Below are 17567 nucleotides of genomic sequence, written 5' to 3'. Positions count from 1 at the left end.
CGGGTGGTGTGTTTGGAATCGTTGCTGATTCTCTTAATTCATTTTGTATAAGAAATTAATAGCATTTGTATAACTTGAAATCAATGAGCACAGCCTTAAACATCAAAGCAAAATACCAATGAAATCGAAACGAATATATTTATATTTTCTGTGTATTTCAATTGCGAGCACGCCTAAGAAAAGGCAATGGATAACAAAGCCAGTAAATGTAGGCAAGCCATTTAAAAGTTGTTGAAAAACACATACCTATATATACATTTCACAGGTGCCAGTTATTTACTGAAACGACAGGAGCGAGTCTCTATCGAGGGACACCAACGGACTTACATTAGGAATACGCAGACGAAGGTAAGGGAACTCTACCGCCGTCCGTTGGTTGGGGTTTCCGGTTCCACGGCCACGAAAAAGCCGAAATCGGAGAGCTCATCTTCCTTTGAGAAAATCGAACAAACGCGCCAGAAGGTGGAAAGCCTAAACCAGAGGATCGGCAATGAGTTGTATAAATTGGGACGCTTTCGCAAACATTTCCTCGAAGTCAAAGACGCCATGAGCCGATCTGCGAGTCCCGAGAAGGCGAAGGTAAAAAACATGACTTGGAGCCAGAGTTTCAAGGCAAATCAAGCTAAAGGGAGTCCTCTGTCCATCAATAGGACTCCGGCATCCGGTGCTCAGCGGCCCAAGTGCCGCACCGTCGCAGTCGGTGTCCAGAGTGATTCTCCGAGTGCCGCTGAAAGAGTCAGTGGAGGTTGCACCATCGCAGTCGGTGTCCAGAGTGATTCTCCGAGTGCCGCTGAAAGAGTCAGTGGAGGTTGCTGCTGTGACTGTGGATATGGGGCGCTTAACAACCAAGCTGTGTACCAGAACATGTATGGAACTTGTCACTGCCACTGTTGCAACTACGCCGGCAACTGCGACATGGGGTATCCTCAACAGTTCTGCGCCTGCGGTGGTCTCAATGGAGAGATGTCACCCCTTCAGGGTGCACAATTTGGCATACCCTATAACATCTTCCCGCGTAAGAATTGCAGAAGATTGGCGACGGACCTGAATACCGAGGCATTTTGCCGCAACTGGCGGCCGGACATCGAACGTTCTTTATCACCCAAGGGGCGAAAGGATAAAAGAAATCCGGCTAGAATTGGCAAGTCCACAAATTATAAAAAGGTGGAATGTAATGTTAAGAGGGAAGCTAACTCCATTACTTCACCAGCTCGTAATAAAGCAAGAAAACCTGAAAAACCAATCAAAATTGAACAGAAGAAAGAGCTCGAGTCATCCAAAGACCAGGGACAAAAAAAATCCAAACCGAACGACAGTAGTTTACTGTACTCGAAAGGAATCACCAGCAAAGCTCAACCATCCAAGTTTTGCCCGGAGGAACTTACGGATGAAACCAAGGCGCAAAATTACCAAGAGTATTTGAGTCTCTATAAACAAGAAAACTGCAAACCACTGCAGTCGAATCCCACATACACACGAATGACAGTGAAGAAGGAAATCAAGTCGGAAAGGTACGAGAGGCCTGTCATGATGACACCTATGGATACCACAACTCATACTGTTTCAGCTAGGGTAAAGAATGCGGACCAGGATGCGGAGAATGGCCACCCATATTCATTTGATGGTGAAACTCAACATGATTGCCTACACTACAAGGAAATAACTGCCCACTACCAAGTGGCCGATGTGGGATCTTCCAACTTAACGCCAGATAGTGGTTCCTATCCGTGCTGCGCGGAGAAGGTTTCCTATACCAATGAAGATGGCTGCTTAGAGGATTGGGGAAACTCCCACCTTAGAGATGAACCAAGAGCAGTTACGCCCTATCTCGAAAGAAACTTTCAAAGAACAGGTGAAGCTACAACTGCAAATCGCACACATGCCCAGCAATCCAAACCCCTGAGATCACAGGACGATCATTGTGAAGCCATAAGGCAGGAAAGGCGGGAGCACTGCGAGAAGCTTGTGGAGCAGGATGCAAGGCGTGATAGGCAAATGGGAACCCCTTCAGTTCAGCGATCAGTTTCACCCCACAGCAGAGCTAAGCCCACCAGCTATGTCTCGATAGCTCTTCAACATCCTTCGGCTGGCCAAGTGCCAAGAGAAGCCAAGAACACCCAGACGGAGTTTCCGTGTCGGGAGAGTCCCACGCAAACAGAGAGACAGATCAGGATGAATAAGGCCTGTCAAGTGTACCAAGAACGACAGCATTTTCGGGAGCAGGTGAATCCTGCATCACCAACGCTATCTCAAGTCCAAAACTCTTCCTTGATGTCAATGGTTTCCGGCTTAGATTACGATTATGTCCATAAGGAGTTGCATTGCAGGCAAGCTAGTCCAAGAACACCAAGAGAAATGCAGCAATCTCACGATGACTACCACATTCAGACTCCCTCATACAGTCCGAGAACACCACCCCAATCCTATAGACAACCAATAACTTCGAGGAACGAGTGCGATACTCAGATTGCGCAAGCTGGGGCAAATTCCAGGAGTAACAGTCCACATAGAAATAATTCAATTGAAACCCTATCGTTGAGTTATAGCTCACAATGCTCACAGTGTCAGGAAAACTATAAGAACCAGTGTACTCAAAATATGTCCGGAAATATCGATTGTTTACGTAGTGATGACGAGTCGTCCCAGTTGGATTGTCCAAGCTGTACCGATCACATTTCCCAGAGATGTGTGGAGGCTCGACCTGAATGGGTCCGCTATGAAGGAGAGGTGGTGAAGCATCCGGAACAGATTAATAATCAGCATAGCCCGAGGTCGTGCATGTCCTCGCCAAGACAGGCGCCAGTTTTGGATACAGTCTGTGAAAAGCGTACGCGAACGGTGACCTTTGAAGACGAGAAAGGGGACCTGACCAAGGAGGAGCTTGTGCAGGAAAGTTGTCGCAGTCTAATCGATTGGGAGCGTGCTCTTAAATACCACACGGCAGAGCATGGCAATGAGGGGGATTATATGGAAGAGAACTCCACTTGCAGTAAGTTATACGAGGATTCCATGGTCTTCTTTAAAACAGAAATATGTATGTATTTCTAAGCTCTTATAAGTAGACTTGTCCATTAAGAAATTATTATGAAGTATACTAATACATTGTATCTTAAGTATCAAATAATAGTATAACTTTGTAGGATCCAGCAGCTCTGCGGAGCGCACTTGCAATGAGTCCGCCTACGAGGATGAGTACGCCAGCTGTGAGGAGTCGCATCCACAGACCAACCAAATGCGGATACCTCCGTTTAATGGCTGTCCCTGCATGTACCAGACCTACATGAACCTGGCCAACATGTGCCGGCAGTAAGGTGGCTTCATTCAGCGAGAGTCCTTGAGAGTCCCAGAAACCGCGACCGTCATTGCATTAAATTTTTATTTAGTTTTAACAATCTTATATTTGTACAATTTCGATATCCCAGCCAAACGTTAAATTTGAGTTAACATAATAAACAAGAAGCGTACGTTACAAATACTTTCAATTAAAGAGTCTTTGGTGGCACCCGCGGACTAACCTCACGTGTTCTAGCCTGATTGTAGCGATCATCGGCGAGATTGCGACGCAGGTCGCGCACCTGTTGCTCGAACTTGTCCGCCAACTCCTCCTGGCGCCTGGAGCGGGCGCGCTCCTCCTGCAGCAGATCCTTTTGGGGAAGAGAATTAATAATATTATGGTATGTAGTATGTCTTCACTGCAAAAACTTACCAAAGTTTGCTGGAGCTGACGTTGCAGTCGGTCCATTTCGTTTTTGGACCTAATGTCATCGTCTTCCTGACGTTGCTGATCATTGTGCAAACGCCCGAGCATGAGATCAGTGGTTTCGGTGGTGACCTGATTAAGAGCCGCACTCTGCTGCAGTTCATCGCGCAGTTGTTCGCATTGTTTTTCCAGCTGCCGAGAATATAATTATGTACAAATGCATGGCGAACAGATTGGAGCTACTTACAAGCGCAATTAATGGTTAGAGGATTGTTAGAAAGCGTAGTAGACTACAGCAGAGTGTTGTTCTAGCTAGGTTAGAGATACGAAAACTGATCGGCAGCGCAGCTGAAGCTCACCTTTTTGCGAATGTCATGCACTTCATTCAGCTCCGCATTGAGCTTGCTCCTCTCCACATCCAGTTTATCGCACAGCTCCTTGCGCGCCTCCAGATCCACCTTCTGCACACGGATCTCATCGCGGGCGTCCTCCAGCTCCCTTTCCACACAACGCACTGAGGCACGGGCGGCGGTCAGCTGCATCTCCAAATCCTCAAGTGCGCACTGGCGACAGTGCAGCTGATCCTTCAGGCTGCGCACCTCGCACTCCAGCTCGCAGATCTGTCGCCTGCGTAAAAATGGATAGTAATTGGTAATATGATAAGTAAATTATAAACATTATAGTACTTGTACATCAAAATGGTATCTCTTTGTTCTCCAAGAACTTCCAGCTTTGAAACTCACCTGAACTCAACCGCCTCGCACTCCAGACTTTGGTTATTACCCTCCAGAGTCGCTTGGCCTTGGGTTAGACAGTGGTAGTGATCCAGCATCTCATCGCGCTCCTTTTCCTTGAATTGAGAGCACACCTGTATGCCGACTCGAGATCTACGACTTATGAACTAATTATAGAAATCAACCAACCTTCTGGGTGAGCAAATCCTCGGCCTTCTTGACCTCCTGGACGTACTTGTGCAGCTGCTGCTTCATGTTGGCCACCTGCTTCTCGGATTCCTCCAGCTTCTTTTGCAACGTCCTGGCCTCCACTTGGCCATCGCTCAATTTGTCCATCAACCGGCTGTGGGGCAAACAAATTATGTGTGTAAATTGGGTAAATCATAGAAAAAAACCCTAATGATCGGGCGAAAAAAGATTTGCCCCAGCGCGGAAGCAGTTCTATGATATCTTCACCTCGCTAATGACTTTTTTGCTCACCGATTCTCTGCTATTGCCTCATCGCGACTGGCTTTGAGTGCCACAATCTGCTGGCGCAGCGTTTTACTTTCCGTGGAGGTCTCCGTCAGTTCTGAGTCGCGCTGCCGGTTCCTGTTGGTCAGTTTTCTGTAATGGAGGAGCAGAGGAAACAGGGGGAAATCAATTGGAATCAATGCTAAAGGCGTAGCGCAATCAATGCCACTGTCTGCCAGAACCTGACCCTCTTCCGATGGCCATAAAGAGGGGGTCATTAAATAGGTGCACTACCAAAAAAAAAGGGAGAAATACAAAGTCGAACGGAAGTTATAGAAAGTGATAGATAGTTAGGTATTCCTTATAACTTTAAACAAACAACAGTGGGAATATGTGAAAAGAAAGATAGGTACTTTTTGGTTTTTAAAAAACTTAATAGTTTAGTGCATCTTTCAGATTCAAATGAGTTAGCAAAGGAATGTAATTCAAACTGTTTCCGAATAAAAGTACCAATGAATCATGCTCAGTGCACGAGTGGATAGGAGTATCTAGCACTAACTACCCATGCCAGGCACGTAGCCACACACATCCGCACTTGGCCAGAAGCTCAAGAACACACGGCAGTCAAAGTCGCCATCGCCATCGTTATAGCCAAGCCGTATCCATCGCCGTCCGTCAGTCAGTCATTAAGGCTAAACAAAGTTCAAATACCCGTCACTGCCGCCGCTAACGCAGAGCTGAGATGGCTGGCTATAACTGAGATGGCTAAGATGGCTAAGAGAGGCACTGACAAAGCGGTTAGCACGTTCACACACATCTACTGGGCCTCACCTTTCAAAGAGCGGATATGGAAGGCAAGAGCGTGCTGCTCAAGAGCTGGCTTACACAGTAAAACATGGCCAAAACCATGGCCCAGACGTTTGTTACCTGCCCAAGCGAACGGACGCCGCGATCGCTTGGTCAGTTTGGTTTATTTCAGTTCAGTTCTGTCCTAGGGAACCGTCTCAATTCAAAAAGTGTAGCGAATATTTGTGTTTTTGTTATTGTGCGTGATTGCTGAAACCAAATCAAAACAAATTGTGCCCTCACCAACCAGTTTGGACATTAAGCCAACCAAGTTGCAAAAGGTGCGATCGCAAATGAGGGACGGCATAGTCCCCGTAAAGCCAGAATAAATACAATGTGGAAGAGGAAACCGAGAATCTTTGCTCGAGTTAATTCTCAGTAGTCCATTGTTATCCTATATAAGCACAGATTTTTACCTGATCTGGTGCTAAGTGTTGTTATTTTTATAAAATAAAAAAGAACAAGTTTGGGAAGCAGATAAATTCATATAATAAAGAAATGAATTAACAAAAATACATCCATTATGTATTAAATCAGTGAAGCAACAGAACGTAGTACTAAATAAAATCAGTTTTAATTAATTTGTATTATTTATACTCTAGATAAACATAAAGATCAATAAGCTGAACAATATTTGTAAATCAATACAAAAGCGTGTTAAAAAACTGGACACGCCAAATAAAAGGAGCAGCGGAGTTGAAAATATATTAAACAATAAAAAAACTGCCATTTATTAAAAAGTAACAAATGCCCAACAATAGAAGGGAAGCCCAAAAAAGCAAAGCAATATAAAACCACAAAAAAACCTTTATCAAAAGCCTAAAAAGGCAACCAACAAATGTATAATACAACTTTGGGTCATAATTGATAAATATGAGCTCATTAATTTCCTTAATTAGGTTCATAACGCAACCCTAAATAAATCAAGTTAGTGTGTTAACAAGCCAGTTGCGAGATCTAATAAATGTTATGAATAATACAAGACGGAAGACTACGAATTAAAATCAAATCTTAAAGTTAAAGAAATCCTCAATCCTATAAATTCCTAGATCAACAGCAAAAACAAACTATCGTTTAAATAAAGACTCTTGAAAACGTTAAACAAAGAATATCCAGTGTGTTAAAAAAAGAATAAACTATTCAAATAAATCCCAAACAAACATTACATAGGATAAATCATAAACACATAAAAATCGAGCAAGGCAACCAGATCTGCGATTGCAAAGCTAAAGGTGAAACACCTAGAGCGGCTCAATTGATTTGCTTAAAGGTGATCACATTAAATCCAGTTTGTGTGTTAACAACAAGCTTGCGAAAGGTTCCAATTCGAGTGGAGTAAATGGGCCGGAGGAGAATCCCCAGAAAGCCAGAATAAAACGCTGACGTAGAAGGAAAACCAGTCGCCAGTTGCCAATGCAACCGCTTAGCTAGCAGAGCGGTCCAAAACGGGCCGCAAATCACGCAACCCGTACCGCCCAAGTGTGGCACCTTTCGTGTCCGGCGGCGATCGCTTCGCTGGCTGTTGTTGCTGCCACATGTTTCATCATCTGCGGCCGGTTGCATAAGACGATTGTAGCCACCAGTTTGGAGCAGAAGAGCAGAAGATTTCTGACCAGCGGCCGGCGGCTGAGGCGAAAAGAAGTCAAGATAAATGGGTATTTGGGTCATGGTTAACCGCGCGCGAACCGTTTACTGGTTTTCAGTCTTTTGGGTTTTTGGCCTTTTAGTTTTCATTTCGTTTTTTTTTTTTTTTGCTCTGCGGTCCGGCCAACATGATAATCAGTTGCCCCAAAGGGTTGGCTAATTCGAATTGGACCCGCTTTAAAACCCTGCGCCGCTGCAGCGTTGAATTGATTTTTAAACAGCAGCGACGACAATGGAAAAGTCATCCATCATCCGCTTTAATGGGAGCTTCCACCCCCGACATCTTAAAATAGCATCTCCTCCAGCTCGAACTTAATTTAATTTAATGACTTAAATTCGAGTTATTTGCTCTTTCAGTGCGAAACGTCAATGGTTAATTTTCACGCAAACGATGCGTTATAAATGACCCTCAAAAATGCCCAAATCTATTATTGATTATACAAATCGATTAATAATGGTCCAACTCAATACAATGTTATGATTTTATGACACCTTTGCATCAAAACATTTTGATAAAGCAGCACAAAGCGGAAACTTCCGATCTATGGAGTTTAGCATATAAGCCGACCTAGAAATTGGGATTTATTAAGTTCAACACTTAATCATTTCTTGATTGGTTACTTATCAATCACCTTCGATTTCAGACCCACCATGAGGCGTCGCAAAGTGCTCATCTGCTGGGCTGCTCTGCAGGCGGGCAGCTCCATCCTCACCTGCCTGCTGCTCCTACTGACCACCGGCCAACATCCGCAGCAGGTGGCGGCCGGAATAGTGCCCCCACCGTGGAGTGATCCCGCACAGAATCCGTGTGCCAGCATGTCCGGTGGCTGGCAGCTGCTGTACTGGGCGCCACTGAAGAAGTGCTTCAAGATTTTCACCCTCGGCTATCCATGTCCGGAGACCATGGAGCTCAGTCCCACCGCAGTGAGTGCCAAGCGAAAGGATCTGCCGGCTGCCGAGTGCCGCTGCCCTCCGGGAACTGCACTCAGTCCGCTCCATGACAATGTCTGCTATAAGCTATACGAGCGGGGACCCTGCCAACCCGAGGAGTACTTCCAACCCGTGCCGGATCAGGTCAAGAGGTGAGTTGAGTTCGGTTCTTGGCTAAAGCAAAGAAAGTGAAGCAACTTTTATGTTCCTATTTTCACTTACAAGAGGTTCAAAGGTTCTCGTACACAACTTTTGATTTCAATTGCGAAACTCGGGTTTCAACATTAATCATAGGTTTAGAGAAAGTTCTGGTGCACTTCAGCAATTGCGGAAGCATTCTACCTTAATAACTCGCTTTTATAGGAACACATGGACATTCACTTCAAGTTTTACTTTTGCGACATCAACTGTTTGGCTTTATGTAAATAAAACAAAACCTGTCGTGTCAAGAACACGAAATGCAGTTTAGTTCGCAGTGCAATTAAATATTTACTATTTTCGTTTTTGTTTTACATTGTGGGACAACCGATACTACATTGATACTATTAGACTATTAGATCCTCCGAAAACTTCACTAAACATAATTTAAAAAGCACCGACTTCATCCCGACGATTTGCACTTCATCTGGTTGATCTTGATCGCATTCTTAAGCTGCTAAGCGAAAAGCAGCCAAGCGATGAGTATAAAGGCCAAGTAGAGAAAGAACTTGGAAAGGAGTTCTTCGGCTGGCAAAACCCGTGTGCCGCGATTAGGAGCAGCATTACGTGGCTCGCCCAAGTTCAGAGAGGATGTTAGGGAGCCAAAGGGGAAATTCAGATCAAAGGACATGCGAAAACCACGACCAAATCCAACCTCCGCCACGGGTTCCGAGCGATTTGGAATTGGACGCGGCGGAGTCTTGTCCCGCGGATCCTCCCGCCTTGTGTCATTGCGTCCGTACAGCGGTATGACTTTGTTTCTATCCACAGCGGACTTGCACACGGGACACAGTTTGCGATTGGGTTGCGTCATTAGCCACTGATGCAGACATGGCCAGCAATACAAGTGGCCACACATGCTGACCACGGCATTCTGGGCGGTCTCCAGACATATGTTACACTCGTAGAACGATTCATCCTTGGTGTCCTTTGCAATTGACTCGACCGACATTGTTTCCGATGTGTGTGTGTTTAGCCCAGGCAATTTTGACGCAGTCTACGTGTCCCAAAACAAAATGAAGTAATCTTAACAGTGCCTGTGATATCAAATAATCTATCGCACTTTTCCTACACAAGTTTTATAAGATTACTATTATACTACAAGGGTATCATTCATATCAAAGTATTCGGATAATGTGCACCTTATATGCATGGTATATATTTCAAAGCTAACTAAAGTATCTGGCAAATCCTTTTCAGAAGCGGCAACCGTTGGGGAACTTGCAAGCGACCGCTGCATTGTCCGGAGGACATGCTCTTCTGGCCAAAGGACAACAAGTGCTATGCGAGGCATGCCAAGGGTCCCTGCAGCCGGGGAAAACTCCTTGTTCGAAACGAGAACGGACTGGCCGAGTGCCGCTGCGAGGATGTGGGCGAGTTGTCCTCGTTCTACTATCCGGCGGAGGAGTCCTGCTATGAGCACTACACCAAAGGACCCTGCTCGACGCCGGGTCACATCTTCTTGCCCGGCGGTCGATGCGACTGCCAGCGGCACCTGCCGCACTATCATGCTCCGCATCAAATGTGCTACGAGCTGGGTAGGATTGGCCTTGGATTGCGGCAAACTTTCATTTAGAACAACACTTTTGAAGGCAATACCAGTTGCTTTGCAATTACCGCCTTGGAAGTGCTGTTCTACATATCTATACATTTTTCCTGAATCGTATGTAATGCTCTTCTATTTTTCAGACACTCCTGGTCCCTGCCCACCTGGCCACATCTTTCGCATACCCGACGAGGTCCAGGAGACAACTGGTAGTACCCTGCAGCTCTTGCCTCGTGCCCGGTGCCAGTGCAAGGAGGGCTATGTGCCCTGGAGCGATGGCATCTGCTATCGCCTGTACACAAGGGGTCCCTGTGGACCCAACGAGTTCCTGGTCAATGGAACCAGTTGTGTGCGCAACTTTTGTGGCAAGAATCGTCTGTACTTCCCAGCGGAAGATTCTTGCTACAGGATCGGATCTCAAGGCCCGTGTGCCCTACATCAGGTGGTGATCTTTGACTTCACCGCCAGGCCATCCATCGATGGCATCTCCTACAATGGCATGTGCGGTTGCTCCGGCGTGCTCACCAATCTGGATCAGCAGTGCACGGGGGAGGGAGCGGACAAGGAACAGAACATATGCGAGTCCACGCCCGGCATGGTGGAGATCAATGGGCAGTGCCACAAGCTGTATACACGAGGACCCTGCGGCGCGGGTCAGTGGCTGGAGCCACTGAAATCACAAGCCACGAATGGCACCTCGATCGTGGCACATGGCAGTCGGGCCAAGTGCGTCTGCCGACCGGGTTACACGCCCACGGAGTCGGATCAACGCGGCATGAGCAACTGCAGCGCTCCGAGTGTCAGCCTGGCGAGGTATTTAACCAACGAGCGACTCAATTCGAAGTTTCTCAATGATCTGCACCTTGGTGGAACCACCTACTAGAATCCCCAATCTTCAAGCTATTTTCTGTCTGGTTGTGATGACTTCTACACTCTTCCTCCCCGCATGCTCACCTAATTTTCTCCATATCTCCCCTATTACCCTGTGTTTTTGTGTTGCATGCTCAGTGTTGTTTGATCGATGCGATCACTTGTTATTCGATTAACCATTTTATTCTCTTCTAGGTGGTTTTTAGAAATATTCGGTTAACGTGTTTGATAGGAAGAGACAGTGCCATTAATGTATTACATCGACTAATGTACGAGTTGTATTTAAGGAAAAGCCCGATAAGGAAAATAAAACTATTTGAAAGACTAACAATATAGTTTAGAAAAAAACAAACAAAACTCTTTCATTTTTATAGGAAAATGTTGTAGTGAATAGGTTAATTATTCTACAACACTTTGTGAACTTTTTCTAAAATACAAGCATAATAAATGAAATAGTTATCGCACTTACCGCACTTGATCCTCGAGATCCTTCACATTCTGCTCTAGAGCATTTCGCTTTTCTTTGCAATCCTTTAGCTCATACTCCAGTTTGTATGCCCGCTCCGTTTTAGTATCCAATTGATGCTAGAAAAGCAGACAAAATATGGTTAAAATATCTAGAAAATAGGATAAATTTAAGTTACCAGCAGTGTATCCTTTTCGTGTTCTAGGGATATGTAAGTCTGCCGCAGAGCTCCTATGTCCATGCGGAGTTGAGTGACCTCGCTGCGATTGGTTTCCCGGCTGGAGTCCAAGGTGCTTGCCCGAACATCCGCCGACTGTCGTTGACGTTCGGCAACCATAAGCTTACTCTGATAATCCGCTATGATGCGTTCATTTTGATCGTTGAGCATGCTGCATGACAAATTTATAAAAGATTAGAATCTATGATCGCTTACTAAGCAGAATTACACTTAATTACTCACGTTATTTGACCATTTTCGTCCTTAAGCTTATCAATTTCGCTTTGCATGGCGGCCACACGCTGCCGCATCTGAACCAAATCGTCCTTAAGCAGCACCAGATTCGTTTCAGTTGGCACGCGAGCCGAGTTAAGTTCCCGATTATCCCGCTCCATCTGCCGCAGGCGGTCATTGAGCTCTTCGTTGCGCACGCGCAGCGCCTGCAGCTCCTCGGCGTGAAGTTGAACAGTGCACAGTTGCTTCTCCCGCAGGGTATCCCGCTCGCAGCGAACCCGTTCAAGCTCGGACCTGGCACAGTCGCGTTCTCGCTCCACCCTTGCAATGGCCGCCTGGACGCAGTCACTGCGACTGCTATTGGCGGTGGAAGCACTGGATGAAGCAGTGGCTGGTGGCAGTGTCTCATACTGTACACTCTTCAGTGGTGAAAACTGCAGCTTTCCTCCAGGGAACAATTCAGATCGCAGGGCCCTTAACTCCTCGTCCTTGGATTTGATTTGGGCGTGCAAGAAGGCGATCTCTGACTCGGATCCGGACTTGCTCATCAGGCGCAAGTACTCCTTCTGGAAGAAGTCCCTCTCAGATGACAGGCGTATTTTCTCTTCATCCAGAGTGACGTTGGAATGTTTATTCTGATCTTTGAGCTCCTTTTGCAGCTCCAAAATCTTGGCTTGCATTTTCTGAAGTTTCTTTTTATGCTTTTCATTGGTGGCCTCCAGTTCCTCTTCACGACGAGTCAAAACATTCAAACGTTCATTAAGATTATGCTTGTCACTTTGGTTAGAAGCAAAGCCACCGGCCAGTCGGTGATCCCTGCCCTTCTTCTTAAGCTCCAACTGCAGTTGCCTAAGTTCCAGTTCCTTGGCATCAATCTCCGCATTGGCCTGATGTTCCACTTGCAAAGCAGCCTCCTTTAGTTCCTCCAGCTGTGTTTGAAGCTTTATTTTGTCCTCCTCGGAGCTCAAAGCCCGCTGCATGGCATCGTGCATCTTGTCCTGGAATTCGCGAACTTGCAACATCAAATCGCTCTTCTCGCGTTGCAACAGATCGATGTCCTGGGAGAGGGCGCCCACATCCTTGTAACAGCAATCCTTGGCCAAAGCTGCTGGAGGCCTTCCTCCTGCTAGCATGTCGTTTAAGCGGCGAATCTCCCGATTTCTGGCCTCCACTTTGCGTTTGAAGAACTCCAGTTGCTCTCTGGCTGCCGTAAGATCGTTCTGCATCTTGTCTAGCTCCTCCTGGCCACTGGTTTGCGTCACTGTCACACCATCTTTGGTGGTTGTGGTGGTCTTCTGGAATACCCCAGCATTGCATTTTGTGCATTTTAGAGCAGTGGAGCTGGTGCCCAGTACAGTTGGCAGCACATTGCCCGAACGCACTGTGCTTATGAAGGGTTTTTTGGCTGGAAAGCAGAAAACGTTAATCAACTAATTTCTGGTTAAATATCTTTCTAAGACCTACTCTGTCGACCAATGCCAGCCTGCGACTTTTTGTTAGTGACGGTTGAAACCATTTGCTTGGTGAGCAAAGCGTCCAGTTGGCATTGAAGCCCATCATTGTGGCTTTGCAAGTGCTGCTTGTCCGACTCCAGATTTCGGATCTTCCGCTCGGACTCTGCAAAAGTGTTAAAGGACCATCCATATGTAGTTAGAAATTAAACTAAAATCGATTGGAACATACCACACAGGCGCAGCTCGTAGTCCTCCCTGTCCCTCAAGAACTGGAGATGCAGTTCATTGCACTCGGCCAGCAGGCGAGAGTTGTCACACTTGTAGGGTTCGACGCCCAGCTCCCAACAGGTCTTTTCCTGCCGAAACGAAAGCCACAACACAAGGATTGCTTAGCAACCAATTAAAAACCACAACATATGAGGAAGAACGTAAGTTTAAACAGCCAACGTGCTAATATCCTTGAAGGTATTTCAGCTCATATTTTAAGGATTAAGGAGAATAGTTTGGCATTTGTGAAGCATATTTTGCGGATATAAGAATAAGAATCAAGGGATCCTTGCAATTACATCCTATTTATGTGACAGCTAAATTTGTGTTGGAAAATATCAATTTCTTCATTAAGAAATAGTCATATGTACTTATATTATAGTTACACATATATGATCGAGGAATTAAAAAGTCTTGCGCTACTTTTGGTTTACCTACCTCCAGCAGCTCGGCCACCTTTTTCTTGGTATCCCGCAGACATTCTGTGGTCTTGATTAGGTCCCCGAAAATAGCCTACAACATAAAGGGCCCGGATTATTACAAAAATTTGATACCAACAGGGAAGAATGTTACCTGAACCAGAGGAATGGCCAAAACGGGCAGCGTCTGTGTGAAACCCATGATGTCCAGTTTGCAGCGAAGGTCCTTAAAGTCGCCATCGTTGATATTCATGGAAAAACACTAATAGCAACTACAAAATTCCTAGTTATTCTTCTAAATGCCCTAAATTTTAGAAAATGCGCAATAAACACAATGCTATTCAATCAAATCAAAACAAAACCGGACTCCAGTCGATATTTATCGGTTATCGACTCTAACACTAGCTACAATGTGACCATCCTTGCTAGACAAAAAAAAAACCATCGAAAAAAATAGTTCAGTATTTTGTTATCGAAGTTAACGAACATCTCAATTTAAAACTTAGTTATGTTATATTTAATTTCTTCTATTCATAAAAAACAAATGATATAGAGGATATAATTTGTTAAGCTTATGTAACATTGTACCCGGCTTTGGTAAATAATTGAACTCGTACAAATTAGAATTGGTCGAAATTGGTGTGTTTATTAAAAAACATAAACTAAACAGTGTGGATCTACGATTAGTCAACAACAAAACAATAGAAGTTCTTAAACATAAAAGGAGCCTCATTATCTGATATAAAATTACGTTCTGGCTTTTCCGAGGTAAATGGATTTACAGTTGGTGGCATAACGACATTTAAGTGCCTATTCGATTGGTTGATAAATTGTACCATATCCAAAGGCGCCTCGTACTTCGTATATGAAGTAACTACAATGGGGCAGTTCAAATTGAGTGCGGCTTGAATGGTTTCTGGCCAAGTATCCTCCAGAGCGAATCCAGTGGATCGGTATAGGCCACAGTTGAAGAAGCAAACTATGAATTTGTAATAATTAGTATTGGTTTCAACTAAATTTGAGTTAACTTACTCAAATTTGGCTTAAGAAAGCTCGCTTCTCCGCAGTAATTGTGGTATAAACTATTCTCAAAATGATAGTTAACAGTTCTCTGAGCTTTTCGGCAGGAACGACAGCATCTAAATTGGATTGTTAACTTTAATAATATTTCTTTAACTACTAAAAAAAAGGAGAGCGACTCACTTGATTTTCTTTAGCTGTTCAAACGATATGTTGTTAGGATTCAGTTCAGGTCCAACAAAAACCACATTCAGCGTCTTAACCGTTGGTGTTATGTGGAGCAGGAAGAGCTCCCATTTCTGTAGCATATCCGCCTCGAATTCGATCTCCGCTCCAATCAAGTGAAGGGTCATCTCCTCGCAGTTTCTTAGCCGCTCGCAAAGTTTTAGGGCAAACCAGGCAGTCAATGGCCCAGTGGACACCTGGGTAAGCGCTGCGTACTCGCACTCATTGGTAACATCTATTGAAAGATAAATATGGGAATTACATTTTTAAATAGTTAATAGTTATTCATTTAATTTGAAAAAACCTAGCTTCTTCCAGCTAAGGATCTAAAAACCTCTATCTTGATTTACTAGATTCAAATTCGGTTTCTATAGCACGCCTAAGTTTCAATTATAGAGTATCTTACTTTAATAAACTCTATCGAAAGATTTTTGACTGGAATGCTACATAATATCCAATATTATAAATAATGTATATGTATACTTACTGAAGTTCAGCTTCTTCATCATCTGTCTGGTGTTGGAGCAAGTCATGGGCAGCTCTCTAAGGATCTTGTTGGGCAGAGAAGGCTCCATACGTCCGAACTTTTCCTGAAACATGATGAAGGCTTTGAAAATTTGATAGGATCCACACCACTTGGCGTGCTCCTTGCCGCGGTGCTCCAGCTTATCCTTGCAGAAGGCCACCTCGCCACAACCTCCGCACATGGATAGACGTTTAAAGCGGTGCTCCCGGCACTTGGACTCAGCACAAATCAGAGGGAATAGAAGCAACTCCCGTTCCGTTGCGGTGAGCTGACGATTCATCTCCTTCTCCACCTGGCGAATGCACACGATGCGGTAGGAACGGAACTGCTCGTCACTGAAGTCGCCGCACTTGTAGAACATCTCGTGACCTGCATCCGCCCACCAAAAATTGGCAATTAGCGTGATTTATGAATCGCCGAAAGGCACTCACCATTGCGATCCACCGTCTGGCGCAGGGCGTAGCACAGCTGGCGGTGCTCCTGGTCGTCTTTCATGTGGCCACTGCTGCAGTAGTAGCTCAGTCCGCAGCGGGAGCAGGGTATCCGATTCTGAGCACACAGATCCGACTTGCAGAACTATTGAGCGAGTAAGATAAAAGGCTTATTAAAATTTAAATGCAAACAGCACTTAAAAATCATATCAAATATTGATACAAAAACATATTGTAAATATATATGTACATAAGTACAGTTTGTTAAGAATTCTACCCACATTGCACAACGAGGCCATGAAGTATTGCCTTGGCTTATAGATGTACTCCACATACTCCTCCACCTCCTCATCGGATGACTCCACGTCGCTGGGCGGCGCTTGGCTGAAGAGCTTTCCAAGATTGCTGAACAACGCCGCTGCTGGGGATTCACCAGCTCCTGCACAGTTACCATATATTAGTTATTTTGAATCTTAATTATTTTTTTTATTACGAACCCTTTGGCAATTTACTGCCCAGGCATTTGAGCAGGTCATTTATTTCCTCTTCCTTTGAAAGTACGGATGCCTTGGATTCCGTTTTGGTTTTTGGAGTTACTGAAGCAGTTGAAATCTTTGGTTTCTTCTCTTCACTTTTGATTTCCTTTGGTTGGGTAACTATTTTGACTTGATCGGTGGGTGGCTTATTTTCACTGGATGGCACGACACTATTTTTGGCCAATAATTTCCTACGTAACAGTTGCTGTATTAGCCGGATTGTATCGATCTCTTGCGGATTTTCCACTTCACCATTTCGTGATAATAATTCAAGCAGTGGGTTTCCATTTGGTAAGTGGTTTCCAACTGGAAGTTCACTTTGTATAACAGTTGCTGCTTGGGAGCCATTACTTTTGAATGGAGCATCTGGAGCATCGGGAGATTCCGCATGATCCTGCTGCACCTGGTTGATCTTGTTTCGCTGGCGATTGCGAATCCTTGGCTTCTTTTTGTGGACCCCCGCCGACTGATTCATATTCGCTGGGCTTATGTTATGCCGAGTGCAAAATTAGCCAGAGCACGTTGCTCAATTGAACGAACAATGAAGAATGCGCATTGTTCTTGGTCTAAGACTTGCGGTCCGCCTCGATTCAATTGGCCGCCAGCCATCGCTTCTCATCGCCGCCGCAAGCAAGCCCAAATGTATGCCCCGTCTATTTTTGTTGAGCACGGGCCGCTGTCTGACAACGCCAGCCGGCATCTGAATCCGCATCCCGCCTCTGAATCCGAATCCGTATGGGCTAGTGTCCATTATTATTCTCGAGTACCATCAGCGTTTGATTAATTCTCTGCCTATCTCTGCTAATTGCGTCAACAAGCAGAAAACTACACTGAAGTTCACTCTGTGGTGC

At 45.1% G+C, this 17567-nt stretch overlaps 5 protein-coding genes across 11 annotated transcripts; 2 read left to right on the top strand and 3 right to left on the bottom strand.

Moving 5' to 3' along the window:
• The first annotated feature begins 99 nt into the window (after nt 1–99).
• Nucleotides 100–3473, top strand: LOC6534176. 3 transcript variants are annotated; one of them, XM_039374222.2, is made up of 4 exons: nt 103–208; nt 266–745; nt 809–2989; nt 3141–3473. In XM_039374222.2, exons 1-4 carry the CDS (start codon nt 187–189, stop codon nt 3308–3310), a joined length of 2853 nt encoding a protein of 950 aa, XP_039230156.1. In that variant the 5' UTR covers nt 103–186; the 3' UTR covers nt 3311–3473. The 3 variants fall into 3 exon arrangements, with proteins under 3 accessions (XP_039230157.1, XP_039230156.1, XP_039230155.1); XM_039374223.1 differs by having other exon boundaries at nt 100–208; nt 266–2989; nt 3128–3218; XM_039374221.2 differs by having other exon boundaries at nt 266–2989.
• LOC6534174 (centrosomal protein of 135 kDa) lies at nt 3379–14368 on the bottom strand. 3 transcript variants are annotated; one of them, XM_015195005.2, is made up of 13 exons: nt 14133–14367; nt 13998–14072; nt 13522–13648; nt 13303–13455; nt 11848–13243; nt 11566–11776; nt 11391–11506; nt 4915–5040; nt 4624–4777; nt 4444–4568; nt 4060–4327; nt 3707–3892; nt 3379–3644 (listed from the first exon to the last, which is right to left on the bottom strand). In XM_015195005.2, exons 1-13 carry the CDS (start codon nt 14229–14231, stop codon nt 3483–3485), a joined length of 3198 nt encoding a protein of 1065 aa, XP_015050491.1. In that variant the 5' UTR covers nt 14232–14367; the 3' UTR covers nt 3379–3482. The 3 variants fall into 3 exon arrangements, with proteins under 3 accessions (XP_015050491.1, XP_002094858.1, XP_039230154.1); XM_002094822.3 differs by having other exon boundaries at nt 4444–4550; nt 14133–14366; XM_039374220.1 differs by lacking the exon at nt 3379–3644 and adding an exon at nt 3948–3990 and having other exon boundaries at nt 3720–3892; nt 14133–14368.
• On the top strand, nt 5370–11273 carry LOC6534175. 3 transcript variants are annotated; one of them, XM_002094823.4, is made up of 5 exons: nt 5370–6014; nt 8022–8459; nt 9706–10043; nt 10195–10864; nt 11117–11273. In XM_002094823.4, the coding sequence occupies exons 2-5, from the start codon at nt 8029–8031 to the stop codon at nt 11139–11141; spliced, it is 1464 nt and encodes a 487-aa protein (XP_002094859.2). In that variant the 5' UTR covers nt 5370–6014; nt 8022–8028; the 3' UTR covers nt 11142–11273. The 3 variants fall into 3 exon arrangements, with proteins under 3 accessions (XP_002094859.2, XP_039230158.1, XP_015050492.1); XM_039374224.2 differs by having other exon boundaries at nt 5370–5846; nt 10195–11273; XM_015195006.3 differs by having other exon boundaries at nt 10195–11273.
• LOC26536196 (E3 ubiquitin-protein ligase RNF185) lies at nt 8777–9547 on the bottom strand. The gene has a single exon (XM_015195007.3). The coding sequence runs from the start codon at nt 9455–9457 to the stop codon at nt 8963–8965; it is 495 nt and encodes a 164-aa protein (XP_015050493.1). The 5' UTR covers nt 9458–9547; the 3' UTR covers nt 8777–8962.
• A 230-nt stretch (nt 14369–14598) lies between the features above and the next one.
• LOC6534173 lies at nt 14599–17291 on the bottom strand. The gene is made up of 7 exons (XM_002094821.4): nt 16678–17291; nt 16462–16619; nt 16181–16325; nt 15711–16118; nt 15182–15458; nt 15011–15117; nt 14599–14957 (listed from the first exon to the last, which is right to left on the bottom strand). Exons 1-7 carry the CDS (start codon nt 17189–17191, stop codon nt 14662–14664), a joined length of 1905 nt encoding a protein of 634 aa, XP_002094857.1. The 5' UTR covers nt 17192–17291; the 3' UTR covers nt 14599–14661.
• Nucleotides 17292–17567: the final 276 nt, after the last annotated feature.

Source organism: Drosophila yakuba, chromosome 3L, assembly GCF_016746365.2.
Source record: "Drosophila yakuba strain Tai18E2 chromosome 3L, Prin_Dyak_Tai18E2_2.1, whole genome shotgun sequence".
NCBI lineage: Eukaryota > Metazoa > Arthropoda > Insecta > Diptera > Drosophilidae > Drosophila > Drosophila yakuba.
This window is presented reverse-complemented; position numbering and strand designations above follow the sequence as displayed.

Excerpts from the sequence above, each read along its gene's own strand:
- LOC6534176 (XM_039374221.2), top strand. The coding sequence starts at position 187 with ATGGATAACAAAGCCAGTAAAT. Across the intron at positions 209-265 it reads GGATAACAAAGCCAGTAAAT|GTGCCAGTTATTTACTGAAA; the intron begins GTAGGCAAGCCA and ends TACATTTCACAG. Across the intron at positions 2,990-3,140 it reads GGAAGAGAACTCCACTTGCA|GATCCAGCAGCTCTGCGGAG; the intron begins GTAAGTTATACG and ends ATAACTTTGTAG.
- LOC6534175 (XM_039374224.2), top strand. The coding sequence starts at position 8,029 with ATGAGGCGTCGCAAAGTGCTCATCTGCTGGGCTGCTCTGCAGGCGGGC. Across the intron at positions 8,460-9,705 it reads GTGCCGGATCAGGTCAAGAG|AAGCGGCAACCGTTGGGGAA; the intron begins GTGAGTTGAGTT and ends AATCCTTTTCAG. Across the intron at positions 10,044-10,194 it reads TCAAATGTGCTACGAGCTGG|ACACTCCTGGTCCCTGCCCA; the intron begins GTAGGATTGGCC and ends TCTATTTTTCAG.
- LOC26536196 (XM_015195007.3), bottom strand. The coding sequence starts at position 9,457 with ATGTCGGTCGAGTCAATTGCAAAGGACACCAAGGATGAATCGTTCTAC.
- LOC6534174 (XM_015195005.2), bottom strand. The coding sequence starts at position 14,231 with ATGAATATCAACGATGGCGACTTTAAGGACCTTCGCTGCAAACTGGAC. Across the intron at positions 13,649-13,997 it reads AGGTGGCCGAGCTGCTGGAG|GAAAAGACCTGTTGGGAGCT; the intron begins GTAGGTAAACCA and ends TCGTTTCGGCAG. Across the intron at positions 3,893-4,059 it reads TGCATGACATTCGCAAAAAG|CTGGAAAAACAATGCGAACA; the intron begins GTGAGCTTCAGC and ends TATTCTCGGCAG.
- LOC6534173 (XM_002094821.4), bottom strand. The coding sequence starts at position 17,191 with ATGAATCAGTCGGCGGGGGTCCACAAAAAGAAGCCAAGGATTCGCAAT. Across the intron at positions 16,620-16,677 it reads GGGCAGTAAATTGCCAAAGG|GAGCTGGTGAATCCCCAGCA; the intron begins GTTCGTAATAAA and ends GTAACTGTGCAG. Across the intron at positions 16,119-16,180 it reads CCAGACGGTGGATCGCAATG|GTCACGAGATGTTCTACAAG; the intron begins GTGAGTGCCTTT and ends GGGCGGATGCAG.